General features: G+C 40.7%; 1 protein-coding gene across 2 annotated transcripts in view; it reads right to left on the reverse strand.

Annotated features, from left to right (window-relative positions):
* CD99 (CD99 molecule) overlaps positions 1-10,963 on the reverse strand; it is a 29,541-nt gene extending 18,578 nt beyond the window's left edge. For both annotated transcript variants that reach the window (XM_017816719.1, XM_017816718.1), the window contains exon 1: positions 10,818-10,963. In XM_017816719.1, coding sequence (XP_017672208.1) covers positions 10,818-10,878 — 61 coding nt within the window. In that variant the 5' untranslated portion in view covers positions 10,879-10,963. The remainder of the gene's footprint in view (positions 1-10,817) is intronic.
* Positions 10,964-20,103: the final 9,140 nt, after the last annotated feature.

Genomic DNA, 20,103 nt, shown 5'->3' on the forward strand with positions numbered 1-20,103 from the left:
CTGACAGAAACCTTTCTGCAGTTGACTGACATCCATGAAGCCCTTCGCTCTGAAGTGTGTACTTCAAAACAGCAGCCACATCACAAGCAGTCAAAACTAGTCAGCACACAGCAACATACACACACTGATGGCACTAACATGGGAACCAGTGGAGATGACAGGGCTGGAAAGGGGCATGCATTCAAGGTCCTTCAGACACTCAAGTGTTCTGGCCTTCATGAACAGATTAATGAACATTAAGCCTCACTGGGATAACAACCCAAATTGCAGCCAGCACCAAAGATTAACAGTCATATATACTGGAAAGACCATAACAGTGTTTAATCAAAGGATTAATTTCCAATTTTAGGGGCCTCTGGTGGTCTGGTGGTTAGGGTGCAGAACTCTCACCGCTGCGACCCGGGTTCGATTCCCAGCCCCCCGGGCAGATGGAGCTTGTCAGCCCTGTGTGGCAATCCATCTAAGAGAAGGTCACTCTAAACAAACCTACGTCCTGAGACCCTCACTGCCACTGTCCAAGCTTGCTCGGCCCCGGCAGATGAACCTCAGGATTAAAGGGTGGGCTCAGTTCAGCGCACGCTGTGTCTCACCTAAAAAATCCACTGCGCAGGCTTGAAGGGTTAATGACCTTTCCCAAATCTTCGCTCGCGAAGACTGGCCATTATTATTAATTTCCAATTTAGGAAAACTGTTTCATTCAAGCAGGTTGCAAACTCTTCTCTATTGTGCAATTTGATAAAATCATTGGTTCTCCTGAAAGTAACTAGAACTGACATCAAACAACTTAATGCTATTTTATCAGCAGAAGTTTATCCAGACAACTTCTACTCAGATAACAACAGCTTCTCCTCCTTGCACTGAAGACCTCTATATGCATTTCCACAGCTCCGTACCCTGCCCAGCCTTTTGCAGAGAAAGACAGAAGTGTTTTCAGGGAAATTGTGTGATGTCTTTAGCCACGACTTCAAGAGCTGTCTGCTTTTTCTGCTTATCCTGATTCAATAAAACACTTTACACAGCAATAAAGTATGTAAGATTGAAAGCTTTCCTCCCCAGCAAATGGTCAGGAAACAACAGTATTTTCCTTTGTCTGCATCCTTATTTGCTCACACTACATCTCCGGTAGCCTCTTAAGATTTTGAGGCAGGGAGGGATGGAAGAAAGAGCATTCCCGGGGGGCTCAGAGGAAAAGGGAAGTGCAGCAGCAAGGCTCAGGGGCTGAAAGGTTAGGGGGGTCTGCACTAGATGAAAGATGATAAAATTTTAGCACAAGGAAGGAGGAAGTACTAAGAAACCAAAATCTGTGATCTGGCAGGCACTGGGTAAAAATATGCATTGACTCCAAAACCTCAATTGTTTTACTGGTAAATAATCCTCACTATGATTAAAGAAAAAAAAGTTAAATTATAATTTATGTTGAACAAGTACATAGAACTTGGATTTGCATTTGTAAATTCCTTCTTTAAAATAAAATTTATTTGAAATATACACTTGCAATGCACACAGAAGCAGATCAATATTATTTTTACAGCAGTGCACCGACATGAGGACTCCTAGTAAGCAGGGCTGTTTTATGTCTGCTGATACTTGTAAGCGGACATTTAATTTCACAGCTTGTTTCTTCCACCTTCATCAGAAGCCTTACTGATTCAATATAATTTGTATACTAATATTAAAATCCAAACAAATTCTGTAATCTAGCCATCAGAAGCCTTACTGATTCAATATAATTTGTATACTAATATTAAAATCCAAACAAATTCTGTAATCTAGCCAAAAACATTACCTGAACAGTAAAACTGACTTTGCTTTTCTGGATTTTTTTCATTATGGCTTGTTCAGCTACGGCTAAAAACATTTTTCAGGCTTTTCAATCTGTGTACTTGAAAAGAGCTACTACATCTTTTGCAAAAAGTAAGAAGACGACGACTTTGGGTCTTGTTTGTGGTTTCCTGTGGGGAAGGCAGGGAGTAGAGGAAACCAGACTCAGTACAGTGTTTGCAATGATTCAAATCATATTTTAATCTGTTGCTTTAAGACTAAACCATTTCTCGTACTAGTCAGCTCATTTTATAACAAAACCTATTGTTCTACTCAAAATAAGCATTGACATGTTTCAGTAGCAACAGTGACACTTTTCTTCCTACAGGTATTTACTATTAAGGTACTAACTGAGACGGCTGCGTTATGTGACAATCTAGTGAGCCAGGATTTCACAGCTTGTGCTCCATCGCACCACAACAGCACTGGTTTGGAAATGGGCAGAACAGCTTCAGCCACAGGACGTGTGACGTGACAGCAGCTTCTGCTCTGGGCAACGTGAAGCACTGCAGCAGACTGCTCACCTTTTCTACTTCTAATACCCTTTCTATTGTGTATGCAAAATTACTACCAAAAAAATATTTCTGAAAGACATCCATGCACCCAGGTCAATGTGACTACTTTCAGTTGCCCAAACCAGACAGATAAAATAAACAGATTAGTTAGTATTCCACTAAGTGGCAGCCACAGAGAGATGGCAAGCCAGAAATGTGGCACAGGTTTTGTCAGATTTGTTTCTCATTTAAAAGGCGGTTGCAAGTTTTTTTTTAACTTCCCATCCTACATTACTTAAGGAAAGTGGCAAATCCTCCCTTTTGTACCAAGGCTATGTTCTAAGCCGTTTCAATGTGTTCATGTGCTCAGCAAAACATCTGGAATGCATTCACACTGAAACCGTAAGCATTTCTGGTTCATCTTGTAAAAGTACTTCTGTTATATTTAGACAAAATCTTCAACAAGAATTCTTCATGTCCACTCTAAGAAATAATTTCATCATCTCCACTTGAATTCTGTATCACCTTCTAAATGCCAGACTCCAGTCTGCACTAGAAATTTACTCATTTATTAGAAATTTACTCATTTCATGGAGGACCACAGGAAAGCAATACAAATGGATGGAAAACCTGTCTGCAGGACAGGTAAGAATTGCAAGCTGAAGGGAGCTGTGCCTGGGTATAAGACTGGCACTGGAGCCAGTGACAATAATGCACTGACAACATCCAGAGGAAAGCAGCAACAGGCAGGGAAGAGAAAGAAGGAGAGAGAGAGAGATTAAGTGTAGATGCAGAGGATTTGTCAGCTCACTACAGCCATGAGCTTCAGAATGACAGCTCTTGCCTAAAGTTTTTGGGAAAAAAAAATCCACATCTCTGGTAAGAATGCCCAGGAAAGAGCTGACCTTTACAGAAGGCCAAAGCAGCATAAAGGAAAGCTGGAAGTTCTTGAGAATGGGGGAAGAAAATGATATTGTATATCGGATTGAAAACTTTCTGGCTAAGACAAGCAGCAACTGCTCTGATTTGAAGAAGTGATGTCTCTATAACCATTTGCAACAATTGGAGAGGACGAGAGCGGGGTATAGAGGGTGAAGTAACCACTGAATTTGGGATCCAATCGCAAGACTGCATCCAGGATGTACTGAGAAACACAGAGGCAGGCAGGCAGGCAGACATTTCTGGCATTGAAGAGGGAAAATACAGACAGGTATGGATAGCTGCAGGTGAGGGAAGAATCAGTAGACTGAAATATAAAGATATAAAATATAAAAAAAGATAGCCTTATCTAAAAGCTTTCCACATAGGCTACCCCAAACCCTTCCCCCAGAGCTTATCCTGAAACTTCTTGTTTCTAAATTTAACATGGACTTGTGTGACTCCAGAGCTCTCTCTTTTGTCCAACAATAGCATCAGCTCTAATAAACACTGGATACTACCCGACACATTTGCCTCACCTATTTTTAATTCACCGCATCTCGCTACTACTCCGACTACTATCACCACTACTCCTTCCCTCTTCACATAGGTTCAGTATTTTCCTCCAAATCACAGGGAACAAACAAGTGGTGGTAAAACGTTAAGTCTAAACACTCTAACTCCACTTTTTCCAGATAGAAAAGCTTTAGAGTGCAGTATTTTTGTGGCAGTTATAAAAACAGTAATACTACCAATACTGCAAGGTATACCAGACTTGCAGGATTGGCTTTCCCAGAAATATCAGAGTTTAACAATTTTTCACTTTGTATTTTCCACAGAATATTGGACTTCTTCAAAAACAGAAAATATACAAGCAACATTTTTCTGCGGTTAAGCAAAAAAGCATACAAAGACAGTTTTATATTTAAAATCAGATTTTAACCAATTACATTGATGGGGTTTAATCAAAAAGAACTTCTATTTCACAGAAAGATTAACTTTTATCTGAGTGATAACATTTACCTGATGAAAGAAAGACTGCTATCCTAAAAACAATGTTTGATCTTACTTTATTAAAACTCTTTGGGTCAAAGTGAAATGAGCTTTATGGTTACTTTAAACACATCCAGAATGTACATACATCAAGAAATGTATTTTTCACATTTCCTGTGAAAAACTTTGAAGCAAGAAGAGATCCAATGGGAGTTTTAGAGAACACAAACTATGGGAAAAGTAGAGCAAATTAACATCTGCAGTTAACTAACAGTTGCTTCGGTCAAGGGAGCTTCCTTTTATAAGTACTGCTAAAGATGACATTTCTTATATGTTTATAGTATGTGGATGCTTCACGAGTGACTGATCTCTGTATAAAGTAAGCCAAATGCATTTGTTATGCAGCTAATGATATTGTGTGATCAGACCCAACCTAAAACGTAGATGTTTTCTTTCAAAGTTATTTTTTTCCCAGAACATGTTTGAATGACTCCTGCATTTGACATATTCACTATGTATTTTAAAGGAACTGTTCTATATTTAGAAAAACTGTTCAATATTTAGAAGAACTACTGTAAACAGGCCTTACTCCATAAAGAATAAGTTCTTGGACTGTCAAAGGAATTTGTCTTATGACTTTTTGGAATCCTTTATAGAAAATCTTCTGGATCCTATTTTTCTGAGCTTCACAGTCACATCAACTGCAGAGACTAAACCAGCTGAAAAGGAATTTGTGATGAGTATCACAACATTTATTTTTATTTTATACAGGCGAGAAATATACCTGTTGCAGCAGGCAACAAATTTCCTGCATCAAGCAGGGACATCTTTCCCAGACAAGAATTTGCAAGCATATAGAGAAACAAAATTAATTTTTCTTTTATGAAAAAGCAAACTAAAACTAGTTTGTATGTACCAAGCAATCTTCCAAACACTACCTTTTGCAGTACTGATCTCAAGTCTGCAGAAAAGGTGTTTCAGTGCTGTTGCTGGCACTATGTGCCTTTGCAAGGCAGCACAGAGACCTTCTGCAGCACCAATAAAATACAGACAGAAAGGCCAAGGGCAAGACACACAAGCTGGAACACTGTTTTCCTGTGTTGGGAATAATCTGCAGGGTCTAGGTAGCAGAGGCTGATTACATAGTGGGACCCTTGTTGACCAAGGAATGACCTCCTAGGTCCAACTGGGGGGAGCATGCCATAGGATTAACAGCAAGGCCAGGGATAACATCAAGATTGCCTCAGTACAGCAAATCTTGGAGAAAAATGCCTGAAAAGAATAGGAATTCTGTATGCCCCTATCACAGATGCTGGGACTTATGGATGCTCCTAAATGGAAAAAGAGAGGGTATGATCAAGCTGACTGGAAGGCCCTTCAGAGATGCTGCATTGCTGGCTGAGGAGTTGTGAGCATAGGACAGAGTTGGAGCTCAGTTCAACCACTGCCTTCTCCTGCCACAGCCTCTGGACTGTACATTGTTCAGACAATCCACCTGAACTCACTGCACTAGCAGCAGGTGCAGATAACCACATTTATAGGGCGGAGTAAGGCAGCCAGGCAGCACTTGGCCCCATCTCCATTGTGTCCTAATGGATATGGGTGCTCAGTGCACCTTATCGCCCTTGTGTAGCGGTGATAAATGCAGACAACACAGAGGAAGTGGGGAAGACAGATGCCTACCTCTAAGGGAAAGCAGCCTCAGTTTGAATAGACAAGATTGGTAGCCCCTACCTGTTGCCATGCCCCTACTGCCCTGCCCTTCTTGACCACTGCAGATGGACAGATGAGGCAGAAAGGCATTAGGCTTTTGGTATAGGCAGTGTGCTTTGTACTGGAAGGAATCAGCTACAGAACTCTTACTCTTACTCTTACTGCAGCAATGCTGCAGGCACTCAGACCCATATGCTCTTCCCCTAGCAATGTGAATAATTTGCTGAAAGAGGTACCTAACTGATTAAGGGGACGCTGGTGAGATTTAAAAAGTAATTAGCAACCGATTCTCCAGAAAAACAAGAGGAGAGAGATTCAAAACACATTTATCCTACAACAGCCTTGTTCAGCCTGTCCAGAAGCGTACCTGCAGTTAACAGCAGATGTCAGAGCTCTGAATGATGCAGCTGCTGCATTAACAGCTGGAATTCCAGGTGTGCTACAGCTCTTGAATGAGCCAGAAGCCAAAAAATATAGCTGGTATGTTACAACTGGTGTTGTAAATACATTCTTTTTAATCCTTCTCGCTGAAGAAGCAAGACCCCAACTGCTTTCACCTGGAATGGTGTACAATATGTCTGGAACTGGTTGTTGCAAAGGGTGGAAACATAGCCCTACCATCTGCCATGGTGTCACCACAAAATTTTAAGGCAATGTCTCTAGAGAATTTTTCCACTGTATTGATGATATTGATTAAAGGAAAAGCTCTCAAAAACAGTACTAAGCAATGGGCACCATATTTTCCCAACTTGAACTGATTAGTCTGAAGCCAGCAAATCAACAACATGAAGAAGGCTGAACTTCTCTGGCTATAAAATGCCCCAGAACATGACAAGTTACATGCTGAAGAGGCTGCCATGAGTTTGCAGAAGTAATGGCCTTTGGAGTCCCCTTAGAACATGCTCAGGAACACCACTGGCTCTGACAATACATATGCACAGACCCCTAAGTGATCACTAATGCAGCGCAGAAATTACTCAGACTGGAATCATGATAATCATCATCAGTGAGGAAAACTACTGTCTGGGTCAGAAGAATGGAAAAGTTCTACAACCTGAGACTGTTTTGCTCATAACATTCTCTCAAAACACTTTTACTAGATTCCAAAGAGTCGGTTCCTGTGCTGGAGCATGAAAAAGTAGTTTAGCTAGAAGAAAGAGGAATGCCCCTGGCAAGATGATCTTAACCAATGACTCCTATTATTATTGCATTTTACCAACACAGCTGTCACCCGATGAAAGGTGATACCAATGAGACATTCAAGACAGCAAGAGTTAAAGCAGAGTCCTTTCTCAAGCGCAGGCAAACCCATCACATGCACCAGAGTAACATCAGGAAAATATTGAAATTGGTCTTGGCTGCATTGCAGTAGGTTGAGTCACACTTAACTCTTGCCAAGTTAAATCACTTTAACTATGGAGAGCTTAAGGACTGTTGCGGTGACATCATTTTGATGTAGCAGTGCAGTGGCCATTTTATATAAATAACACCACACTAAAAAAAAAAGTCCTCAAGCTTTTCAAATTAGAGAAAATAGAAACATGGAGAAACACGTGCTGCACTTTTAATGTTCATACTGCCATGTATCCAGTCTAGCACTGCTACTGAAATTGTTCAACTAAAAGTTTTGTGGCAGCTTGTTAGTTTGTTTTTAGTTTTTTTGAATCACATTTAAAAGGCAAACAACTCCAGAGCCCAAAAAGCAGAGCTCACTCTCCAGGAGTCCCTGCAGCACCTCCCTGCCCTAGCTGAAAGCTCCATCTAGATTACAGACAGGATCATGTCACAATCTTTCATCCAACTGGTCATTTCTCTCAACACTGACTCACCTCAACAAGAAGTCAGGAGCACAAGTGTTTCCTTTTCCTTTCCCTTTCCCCATTCCCCTTTCCCTTCCCTTCCCTTTCCTCAGAGCCTTCTAATTACAGTCACCTTACAAAGAAGGGATCTCCGCCTGCAATTCACCCTAGGCTACTGATCTTACAAAATAGATACCTCAGTTTCCAGCATGTACTTTGCTCACATACGGGGTGTTCACTACCATAACTGTTCCTCTGACAACTGCGTTTCTAATCAACAAGCTCTACTCAATTCTTGCAACAGATATTTAAACCATATATCTCCCTGTCCAAACTCTATATCCTCAGTAAAATAGCTTTTCATGCCTTGATCTTTCTGCAGCAGATAAGGGAGACTTTTCAGCCTTGTGTTTGCATGCAGCAGTTTTTTGCTGGTCATCATATGCAGAATAACACAGAATCATTTAGGTTGGTTTAGACCTCTGAGAGCATTGAGTCCATGTATGGAGTATCATGTATGGATTTTTTTGTTTAATTCTTCTGCTGCTGTAGTCTTCATATACATTGTACAGAAGTCATGCTGTCTAATACTTTTCTTTTGTTGTATTTTGAAAACCAGGATTACTGGTCAAATTAGATGCTGGGCTAACCTGGTGGTTTTGCAGGTATAAGATCACTGAACCAGTCTCACTCCTCAAAGTCAGCCACATCAGGAAGCCTCCTGCCCTCTCCTCCTCTGTCCCCACCTCATTTCCACTCTCCCATGCTTGGCCCTGCCACTCCCTTCTGCTGGCATCAATACCCATCAAACACTCCAAAGAGCAAACTCAATGCACCAGATTAGTCATCTGCTGACTTATCAAACTGAATCATCTCAGTGCAAGCCTAGATGGGCACCAGACCAAACATAGGAGGAAGCAGAAAGATCCCACTCCTTAGCAGGGGCAAGCTGTCAGACTATCCATAGAAACCCGTGTATAAAAACTCATATTCGACCTTCCTCTGGATACAGCCTCAATGGTATCTGAATTCCAGCTTTGCCAGACTCGCAGAGTTCATATTTGGCAAATGAGACAACACTTTACCAGTTTTGAGGTTAAAACCGTGAGCTCTTCCTCTAAGCAAGCTCAAATAACGGAGTTCGCCCTTGCTTAATAATACATTCAAATCCTCATGATATGTTGAATATTGATTTAACACTAACAGCTTTCGCATGCCTAAAATGGATGATCTGTAAGAAGTTATCAGTCTGGAGTAGATTCATCTAATTGAATCATGAAAGCAGGCAGTCACAGTGAAATCAGTCATCTCCACAGTCACACAACTGCTGAACTGCTTATAACGACAGATCCTTAACTTTTTACAGCAGTTCTGCACATTCAGACTACAACCAGCCTACTGACAGCAAAATTAAGTTTTTCAAAAGTATGTCATTCAGGTTCTGTCTTTATTGTCATTTAAGACTGCACCACCACAGATCTGAAATTCCCCTGGAGGGCCCCACCCTCCTCAAGCTGACATTCTCAGCAGTTCTCAAATTCTTACATATTTTTAAGGAAAAGTGTCCAAACTAATTATAACCGATCTACTCAGTTTGTATTATTGGCATTAAGGAGTAGCCATATAAATTAACGAGCTTTGTAAAAGCAATCTGTTTAAAACATAGTATCTTTTTTCACAGAATTCAAAACAAAACTCCTAAAGGCAGTTTTTGTGCACCTTCCCTCTAGTGAAGCAGACACCAGACAGTCTCTTTTCATCTCCACAGCTCTTGACAAAAAGTTTAGAAAGACTATTTCTGAGTGACCCCAAATACTTCCACATGTTAAGAGCATCACAGCAAACATTTTGCAGTCTATGACTGTGAGGACTGCTTGCAGATGCAGAGGAGAGAGTTTTCCACAAAGTAGTAAGATGATAAAATCTTAGCAGTCTGAATGATCTGTTAGTTTTAAAGGTGGTTACAGTAAAACTGTACTATTATTGCAAGAGCTCAGCTTTGCTAACCTAGGATTCAAGACCACAATAGCGCCACAGCAGAACTGAATTCAAAGCAGGCTTGATGCCAAACTGCTTATCTGGCATCTGTATGCATTATCTACAGCTTCCAGGCAAAGTTAGGAACAAGTATTTTTCTTTCTCCTTTAAATTGAAGAGATAGATATCTAAGATTTGACGTGTTGCTTTTACAAAACACTGGAAAGAAAATACCTAGGCATAACATCAAGTATGATTATTAACATAGTAAAAGAAGAAAGAAATGTCTTAGAAAAAAATTATATAAATGGGAAATGACAGTTTGCACTGCATATTCCAGTTTAGCAGTTTTCCTTCTGAAAAAAACCTGGTATTGGGGACTTTGCTACTTTTCTCCTCCCCCTCCCTCAGCCCAATGTTTCCTTTTACCAAACACCAGCGCGCTATTACATACACGCTTTTTTGATCAGCGTTCAAGAAAATCGTCCCTGACACACACTGAAGCAACGAGAAGCTTAGCAAAAAATACAGCAGTGTGTTTTACCCTGCGGTTTTGCCGTACTAATTTTTTTAAAGGGTATCGTGTGACGGCAGATTTTCTGGTGAGTAACTCTCCGATGCCCTAGGACCGCCGTAACTCCGCTTTCTTTCCTAAAATGGAAGCTGCGCTCCAGGCGAGCTTCCCGCAGCTCTGAAACCCCCTCCCAGCCTCCTTCGAGGATCCCCCTGCACTCAAGGGCCTTACTGGGGTAAGTACCACGTGTTCACCGAAGATAAAACACCAGGCAGGGTTCCCAGTGCGGAGGGCGGGCAGAAAGTTCAGGCATACTTTTCCAGTTAGTTAAATGGAGAAAAAAAAAAAAAAAGGCTGGAGGAAGAGAGCGCCGCTTCCCTGCCCCGGACAGACACGGGCAGCCGGGGACCTGCCCGGCTCTCTCCCGTCCCTTCTCCTGCCCGGACCGCTCCGATCCCCACCCAGCCCCGACTCCGTGCGGAGCCGCAGCGCTCGGCCCCGGCCCGGGGACGGAGGGCAGGGGAGCGCTCACTCCCTCTCTCCCCAGTCCATCCGCGGCAGGATCGCTCCCCGCCGGGCCCTGCTCACCTCTGACGGGGACCAGCACGCCGAGAAGCACGGGGAAGAGAAGGAGCCTCCAGCGCCGCATGGCTGCCCGCCCCACAAACACACACACAGACTCTGCCGCGCCCTGACAGCCGCTCCCGGCTCCCGCCGCAGCTGCTCCCGCCGGGCCCGCGAGCGGCACCGCCCCGGGGCTGCGGCACCGCCCGGAACACGCCCCGGGCCCGCCGCGCTGTCGGGCCGGGCGCGGCTGCCCCGCGGGCACCTCGTCCAGCTGCGGCCGTGGGATAGCGCCATTCCCCGCCGGGCTGAGCCCGGGAGCTGGGTTTCCCGTGTGGGTTTCCCGTGTGGGCTGGGCCGAGCCCTCCCGGAACCGGCGGGATGGAGAAGCTGCTTCGGGGTGCTGCTCAGCCCTGACCGCTGCCGTGCAGCCTGCCTGCGAACCAAAGGAGGCTCCGAAAGGGGGCTACAGTGCTAAACTTTGGCCACAGATTTTAATAGCAGAGATGCACGCTTAGGCACCGCTGCTCCGTCTTCACCCAGGCACTCTCTTTCATTGTGTTTCCTCGGGAAAAATCACCGAACATTAAAGGCACCGGGGCACTTAATAATCCTGCTTATGGCAGACTTGCTTTTTCTCTAGTCGGAGTAAAATAGCTTTGAGTTTTGTATTTACAAGCAATGCTGCCCTGACCCATGGCTGATAGGTGCAAATGCAAACCCGTGTGCGCTACAGCACTGTGGGAAGACGAACGTTAAAGATCCTGATAAATCCCTTTCCAGTGGCCATTTTGTGCCATGTATTGAATGCCTTGTGTTGAGGTTCAGTCTGTGCCCAAGTGTGGTAGTAGCAGCTTGGAGCGCTGCTGCTGCAGGTCGTGGTCAGAACTGTATTGACACTTGTGCTGAGCTCTGCTTGGGGGCAGGTATGACAAGTACACAACGCCCAAATCCTGGTTTTTCGCTTGCCAAACGTGCTGGTTATTGACTGGATAATAAGAAGTTCAGTGACACACAGTATGTGATTCAGAAGGTAACTGGTGCTGTGCAACTGACTCAGATTCACTGGTCATAGACCTTCCTCACAGAGATCTATAGCTGTTCTTTAGCATTTGTTGAACCTTCCCAGCTGGAAAAGTGGAATGCCATAGAGTTAGCAAATCACTGTCACCAGTTCATAAATTGATGGTATTATTTTTTTTCTTTTTGACAGTGATTAGTCAAGTCATTTTTAGATTCACCCTAAGGTAATAAAGAGTTTAACTGTAGTAGTAAACACACTTAAAATTATGCTGTGTTTTAAATTAAGGATAAGCTTTTCCATTAAAATATCTGAGTTTTGCATGAGTAGTATTGAAGTCAACGTTACGTGGTTAATAGCTTCCTTTTTTCCCAGACTCCAAGCCTAGGAGGATTGAATATTGGGCACATGAATATTGAATATGTGCACATGCATTGTGTAATCCAGCAACATGGATCCTGCCATTACATTTATGTACACATACACAGGAAATTACTAACGTTGCTCAAAGGATGTCCTTTAAGAGAATGTTTGTTTATAGCTGTTGTTAAGCATCACCTGAGAAGTTGGTTTCTTGCCAAAAAGAACAAGAATTGGTACTCCTCAGAGTACAGCACACTTCTCTAATCACATCATACCAAACCACTACCCCCACCCAAGAATTGCAGAACTAACAGAGAAAACTGTTATCTCACTGACATTACCATGTCAGGTTAGGGCCCTGTAGCTTCCTGTTGCCAAAATTAGTCTTCACCAAAGCTGCCATCTTCAGATGAGGTAAAATAAACCTCCTGTTAGAACAGATGTGAGATAACTGTGCTTTGTACTAGAGCTTTTATTTTCCACTTGGTTCGATCCTTGAGACAGGGGTACAGTTAGCTGGCCATGATAACTCTAAGGCTAATAAATTGTCCAGACTTATAAATATCTGGGTTTTTTTTTTCAATCTTACTAATCTTTTGATCCGAAGATTTCACTGGCATTTTGTGAAAATGAGTTTCCTTATTTGTGATTACTATCTCTTCTGTGGGTGGACTTTGATCAGAAAAAAAAAAATCCAGGCTTTATTGTTTCACATGTAAGGCCAACTCACCTGTAAAAATCAAAATAATTTAGTAATAAGCTGTTTATCTGATTGTGTGAATGATACGCATAATCTGAGAACCACTTCTTCCAGTAGCACCTATCTTTGGCTTGCCCAGCCTGCAATGGTTGTCCTGGCAGGTCTTTGTCTCTGTCCTGCCCATAGCCTCTACCAGGAAGCCTCTGCAGATAGCTTGGGCATTTGCCTGATCTGAAGATACCTTGAAAGGAGAAAAGGTTACCTTAAGACTTATTTTTAAAGAACAGGAACTTTAAAAGATGTGCATGGTCTGTGGTTTGGCCTGAAGAAAAAATGTGACATACAGCATCACAATGAAGGCTGGAAGTTGTAAACCCAGGTCAAACTATTCAAACTTGAACAAACTCATTGATGTGCACAGCTGAAGAGCTGTCTGTGAGCTACAAAGGGAAATGTTCCTTCTTCTCAGTTTCGTCCAATTCCTCTTCTGAAATAAGGTCCTTGTAGCTCTTTTCCTGCCTCAGCAAAACTTTTTTCCCCTTTTACCTATGAGTTTCCAACCTTACCAGAAACATCATAGCTTTCCAAATATTCAAAGAAGCAAAGGAAAGACAAATAGATTTTTATTTACGAAAACCCAGGTCTTCATGGAGCAGTTAAAACATTACCAACCTTACCCTCTAGGATGCTTTTTGGAATTAGAAGGCCACAGCCACTGCCAGTGGATGGTGAAGCAGATGGGCAAAGACAGCACTAGGGGAAAAAAAGAAAGGAGATGGGTAGTATTGGCAAGCTATTCTTTGATGTACACACATTCTGTTACTGTTACAAAATTGATATGACTACAATAACCCTTTTTTACTTTTGGCAATACTCTGCAATGACTGTATTTCAGGTGCAATGTTTGTGAGGCTAAGAACACGCTCACATCTAAGGAGTGTACTTGAGTGTGTTGAGGATGTGGTTTCATCAAAACAGCATGTTTTGGAAGAGTATTTGCCGTAAGTGTATCCTATGGTTTTTACTCAATCAGAAATCCAACTGAAGGGCAGGGTTTCAGCACTGGTTTCTATCAAGGCATTTACTGAAGCATGGACTCTCATCTCTATGTTTCTTTTTGCCATGAGGATATAAAGGTTTATGTTTGTCTGTATTTTTAAATAAAAGTCAAACATGTGACAACTTATTTTCTCCCAATGTTTTCATCTTGAGCTGTGAGAAGGGGCTAGTTCCTCTGGCAAAGTCTCCCATAAATAAGCTTAAACTTTTAGCAACAATCTGAAGTTTTAGGACCACAAACAAACTGGTGTGGTATAGTCAGTCAATACAATCACTTTTTTTTTTTTTTAAGGATTGAATATAAAGAATACGTTAAAAACATAATTAACACCATTTGATCTTTGGTCAAAAATTATAATACTACATTAGAGTTCTTTGATTTTTGTTTCATTATGGTTTTGGTTGGGGGTTTTTTTGGGTTTTGATTTTTTGGTGGTTTTTGGGTTTTTTTTAAGAAGCAACAGTAGTATTCCCAGTTCTAAGGGTATATTGAGAATAAGCCGGAGTCCAAAGAGGCTCCAGAATCTCTGCTGGTTCCCCTGTTGGGTGCTATTTTCTGATGCTCTCTGCTTTGCAGGGCAGAAAAGACATGAAGACACTGCAGCCCAAGGGTTTCTTCCCAAGGAAACAAACTAGATTCTTCTACAACCAGCCTGCTTGATAACAATGATTGTTTCAGAAAGGAGTTTTTTCAGGAGATCCTGAACAACTTCTGCAAAAGCCAGTTCCCTAGTCCTTACCACCCTCAGCTTTTCCTGAGGTAAATGTCCTCTCTGTTGGTACCACTTGTTCCCTCCAGTAGTAGCAATTATTGCAGTATACCTACACCACTTACAGCACTGGCTTGGGTAGTACAGCACCAAAGTCTATGGCAACTGACAGCCTATCTCCTTTAAAGCTCATCCCATTTCTACTACTGTAGAGATTTCTCCTACTATAATTATCAGCTGAGTATTGTTTCCTTTTCAGATTCTCCCCACATAGCATTGTACTTTGTTTTGTTGGTTTTTATCTCTTGGTAACTATCCAAATACCTTTCTACATCCAAAGTCTCTCACTTTTTTTTTTCCATAGAAGTTCATAAGAAGAAATACAATTTTATAGATAATTTTTCTGCATAATGGTCTACATTTGATGAGACATTAGGTGAAAAATTGTTTATAAAGTACCTGTATTTTAAATGACATGGGTGCCATCCAAACTTAGTTCCATAATAGAAAATGCAGCTTATTGATTAATGAAATAACTTATATCTCTTATAAGAATTTTTTTAGCATTATTGGATTTTACTAGAAACAGAGGAATATTTTATTTCTTGCATGACCCTTTTCAAACAAATACAGCCTGCAGCAACAAGCCTTAACATTTTTATTTTCTTTAATTCCTGTTTTATTAGACTATAGTATCTTCAGTGAATATAGTTGAGTTTTTTGCTGTCTAGAGAGCCATTTATAACAGTTTTTCTTCATAACATTATGAGCTAGAAATATCTACTCTAGTATAAATGGTGAAAGCAGTCTGGTTGTAGCAGTATATGGTATAGACCTCTACACAGGCTTATTAATTAGAGTGAAAAGCACTTTTTTTTTTTTTTTTTAAGATAAAGCCTTGTAAGGTATGCTATGGTGTAAACCTTTCCAAGAAAAGTAGAGTAGGTCTTCTGCAGATAGAAGCTCTTGATTCCTCTAGTAATATTTCAGTATTATATTAAGTGTGTAAACTTATCTTTGTAATTTAACTGCTGAGATTCAGGTTCACTACATACCTTTTGAAACCTGTTTCTCATAGCTCTATATTTCACCATGAAACTTTGTTTTTAATATTTTAAGTCACCTTTATTTTAATGTAAATATTTGACTTAATGAAAAGAAAATCTAGAATACCTTTCCTCTGTTTTTGGCAAAGTGACCTTTTTAGTTATGAAATGTTTGTTCCTTTTGAAAAATCTGTGATGTCCAATTTCTTGTCTGTCTTTTTCATCTAAGAACAAAATAATTTTAAGATGATAACTTAATGGTAGTTTTGTATGTTATTTTCCCTGATGTGAAATTTTGTTTGACTGCTATTCAGAAATAAAAGAAAGAGAAAACTGATTGAAGCAGTTCTTAAACAGGTAAATTCCACATTCTGTTTTTACTGTTCGATTGAGCTGCATCCTTCCCAGTCTAAATGAATGTGATTTTGGCATTCCTGACAAATTTTAGAGGTGTTTTATTCTATAAAACAGGAACATGTGAGTATAAGTTTTAGTTGTTCAGGTACTGTTGTCATTTACCATATTATCTAAACATATGCTATTCAATGATTTTGTTTCTTGTATTTTCTCCTCAAAGTAAAAATAGCTCACTTTCATGAAGTGTTGTATTCACAAGAAGTAAAACAAAGTTGGAATGCCTTCATATTCAGCAACAGTGTGATATTTGTGGTACTCCCAGTACTGACATTCTCTAGACAGTAAAAAAAGGCCGAAGGTTCTTCTGTTCTTGCAAAGCTTCCTTTTAAGCTGAAGTCTGCATGTATCATTGTTTCCTAAACAATCAAGTTTCCTAAAACATCTTTCCTGTAAGGATGGAAGGAAGCAATCATATGTGTCACTTTATGTGTTCCCCTTCTTTTCCTTGCCTCAGGAATGTAGCACTGTGTGACTACGGTTTGCTAGGGCTTGCTTTCCTGCATGCCCTCTGATCTATTCAGGTGAAGCCTCCTGCAGTGTGGACCAAAAGGCCACCTGCACCAGGGACCTGCACCAGCAACCTGGACCAGTTGCTTTTAAGGGGCTGTTACCGAACTACATGAACTCTAAGATGACCAGGATTTAGGAATTTCAGTGGTCATCCAAAGAGACGACCCCAGGTTACGTGCTGTGCTGATGGCTCAGGTTAGAAAAAACTGATTCAGAACAAGGAAGAAAGCTAAGGCTTAATGAAAGCTAATTATTCTTCTATGGTTTATTGTCTTCTGTATTTCCACCTCTGTTACGTAGCATGGGTTAGGTGACTGCTCAGTTTTGTAAATACCATGAGGGCGTAGCAGGATTCTTGAAAGAGGCCAGCAGCTCTGACAAACACAGCAAGAATTTAGCAGTCAGTTGTGAAGGCATTTTGTTCATAATGATTTTTGTATATGCACGCAAGATGCATCACATCAGGGTAAAATCTTTTAAGCTCCACTGATAAAACAAAAACATCTCTGTATTTCTTGCTTAGACCTCCATATAAGAATCCTTCATTAAGATGCTGTGGCAAATGCTGTTGGCAACTTCAGCCATCTACAGCCTAAGACAGGCATAAACTATTTTAGTCGTGTGTTGCAGCTGCTCCAGTATGTTATGAAGTGTACTGTTGTTGTCCTTGGCATTAAAGGGCCCAACAGGAAAGATAAGGAGGAACTCTTTATCAGGGATTGTAAATGAGAGGAGAAGGGGCAGTCTAGAGGAATCTGATCTAGTAGAAAGTGTCCCTGCCCATGGTAAGGGGTTGGAACTGGACAATCCTTAAGACTCTTTCCAACCTAAACCATTCTATGATTAAAGCTTTTAAATTTATGCTTCAAGCCCAAGTGTAATTTGAAAGATGTGGCCTCTGTCTTTGCATAGCCTGGCTGTGGACTGAGTGACTGAAGGATGCTCGAGTGACTAAGTCATGCATGTGTGTGGAAAGACGCTCAATTTGGTGCCGGTGTACTAAGACAGGTAGACACTTGTCTGCTCTAGAAAAGACATAGCTATATATATAAGTGCAAAATCATGGCAGTGAAAAACTTGCAATGCTTTAAATATAAGAATACCCAGAGTCAACCTCCTTCCACACATAGAAGAACCAAACACATTGCTAGTCATGCATGGTCTGAGGAACAAATTAATCCAAATAGTCAAATGCCCTCCTGATGGGTGGATGCTTGAAAAGGTGGGTAGGAAACCGTTATTTTTATTTCCCTTTGAAAAACTTTAAAATTCTTCTTTAAAGAATAATTTTCAGGACTGGATTTCCTGCTTTAGGATCTCTCCTGTGGTTTATCTCGTCATCTGTTTAGGAGCAGATGACAGTCTGTGTCTTTGTGCTCAATGATGCCAATTAGCCAGCTCACGAGGTTTCCTCCTCTGCCCATAGAGCTTTTTTTGGATCTTGACTCAGAAATGGCTGTCCTTCTGCATTTTGTTGGTGAAAAAAAGCTGATTCCCTGAGTTTGGTTCCCAAAAGATGACTGTTAGTATCCTTTACCTTGCAGCCATCTGTACGGCAGTGATGGAAAGAAGGGTATACTGATAGGGAAGCCTTAGATATTTGTTTGGGTGGACAGGCAGAAACTTGAGGAGTTGTTGATGTTGTGGTCCAGCTGAGAAGAAATCAAAAGCAGTTTAAATTGTTCCATGTTTCAATTGGCAGTGAGTGATAGTGTATTTCACAAATAAATCAGTTGATTCATCTTTGGAATTTCTTTTTTTTTTTTTTTAAACTAGTGATTTAAAGTCAGTTGAAGGTCAGGAATAACACTGTAGGTTGGTTTTTTCCATACTACAGAGAGAAATAGTGTTTTCCTCCAATTCTTTATTAATTATTTACTTCCTTTCCACTTTTACATTTCTGCTTTTGCAGGAATAGAAAAGCATTTATAACAGAAAGGCACTTACTAAGCCTAATTCTTATCTTTTATTACTTCCTTAAAATACATCTTATGAATAAAAATTTACATATTTACATGTGGGTTTCTTGTTAATGCTGGGATCTGGGGAGGCAGATCTATACTGTAATCCTGAGCAAGAACATTGACAACTGTATTTTTCTAATATTTTTCTCTTATTATCTAAAGAAAAAAATAAAGTGCAACTTGCTAAAGCAAAATTATAATGTTCTTGATTGTCTAATTTTTTTACTGCATTGCAAAATTAAGGGAAAAAAAGGAAGATAAATACAAGGCAAAATGGTATGTATGTGAAATACAAACCACACAGCTGGAACACCCCCTTTTCCTGTCTGGGGAGTTTAGGAAACAATAGTTTAGTCAAACAATACAGCATTTTCCATTTGAACACATAAAATTTGAGTTCATAAAACAAGCTAGCATAACTGATCCTGCCTTGGGAACACTAGCTGTGACTAACTTCTCCATAGAATTTAAGAAATGTGGAAAGCAAGTGTCACTTGAGAAAAATAGCTCATGCATTTGACATTCCCACATCCATTTTTCTGACTCATTTATTTTTACAGTGCTGTTTTCCTAAGTGCCCAGAGTGCTATCAGAAAGCTTGAACAAATGACAGCAAATCCTCCTACCTTTTTTTTTTTTGGTGGGGGAGTAGAGTGAGGAATTGCAGTGTGGTCTTACTGGTCCTAATGGAGTCAGATTTTCACATGTGGAGCTTGTTATTGCCATTTTCAAAAATCTCAGAGTTATTACTCTTGGCCATTCTTATCATTGCTTCACCTTCTTTTCCCATATACTATTCCATTTTGTTGCCTTGTCTCCTACTTCTGTATCTGGGTAATTGGGAAAGTCATTTAAGCTTGCCCTTGCTGTCTGCTGAGAGCACTAGACATGAGGCAGCAAAAGAATTCACCACGGCCTTAGTTTTAAGCACCCCCAGCTACATCTGGTACCGTGGAGTCAGAGGGGAGACCACATTGAAATTAAGACTTACTGGAGAGTGTTCCGCTGCAGCTTCGTAATGTAAAATCTGAAGCTTTATGCTTGCCAAGATTTAAAAGAAGGTAAAATTACATAGTGATATCAGATGTGGAGGGGGGACCAAAAGCACAAATGTGTATTAATTAAGTCTTTCATTGCTACTATGTTGCATCTCATTTATTGTGCAAAACCAGGTCAAACTCTAATGACTAGGATGGTTTGTTATGCCTCAGTCTGCACTCTCTTGAGTGCAGTGACAGACTTCAGTACTTTAAAACCAGCTAAGAAAGTAGAATGTATCAGTTGATCATATCAAGTATCTCAGAAGGGCAGTAAACTTTGTGGATCTGTCCAGAGCATTTCTACCATAATTATATATTTTACTATAGATGGTCCCAGTTCTGATTGACATCTGCTGATATATATGTCAGTAAGGGTCTTTTTAAAGGTACAAAATACTATAGAAGTCTGTTATTACTTTCTTCTTGATCTTTGGTAAGAGCTAATGGTATGTATACATCTATGCTTTGTGTGACAAATAC

This window comes from Lepidothrix coronata, unplaced genomic scaffold (assembly GCF_001604755.1).
Source record: "Lepidothrix coronata isolate B3197 unplaced genomic scaffold, Lepidothrix_coronata-1.0 Scaffold57, whole genome shotgun sequence".
Classification (NCBI taxonomy): domain Eukaryota; kingdom Metazoa; phylum Chordata; class Aves; order Passeriformes; family Pipridae; genus Lepidothrix; species Lepidothrix coronata.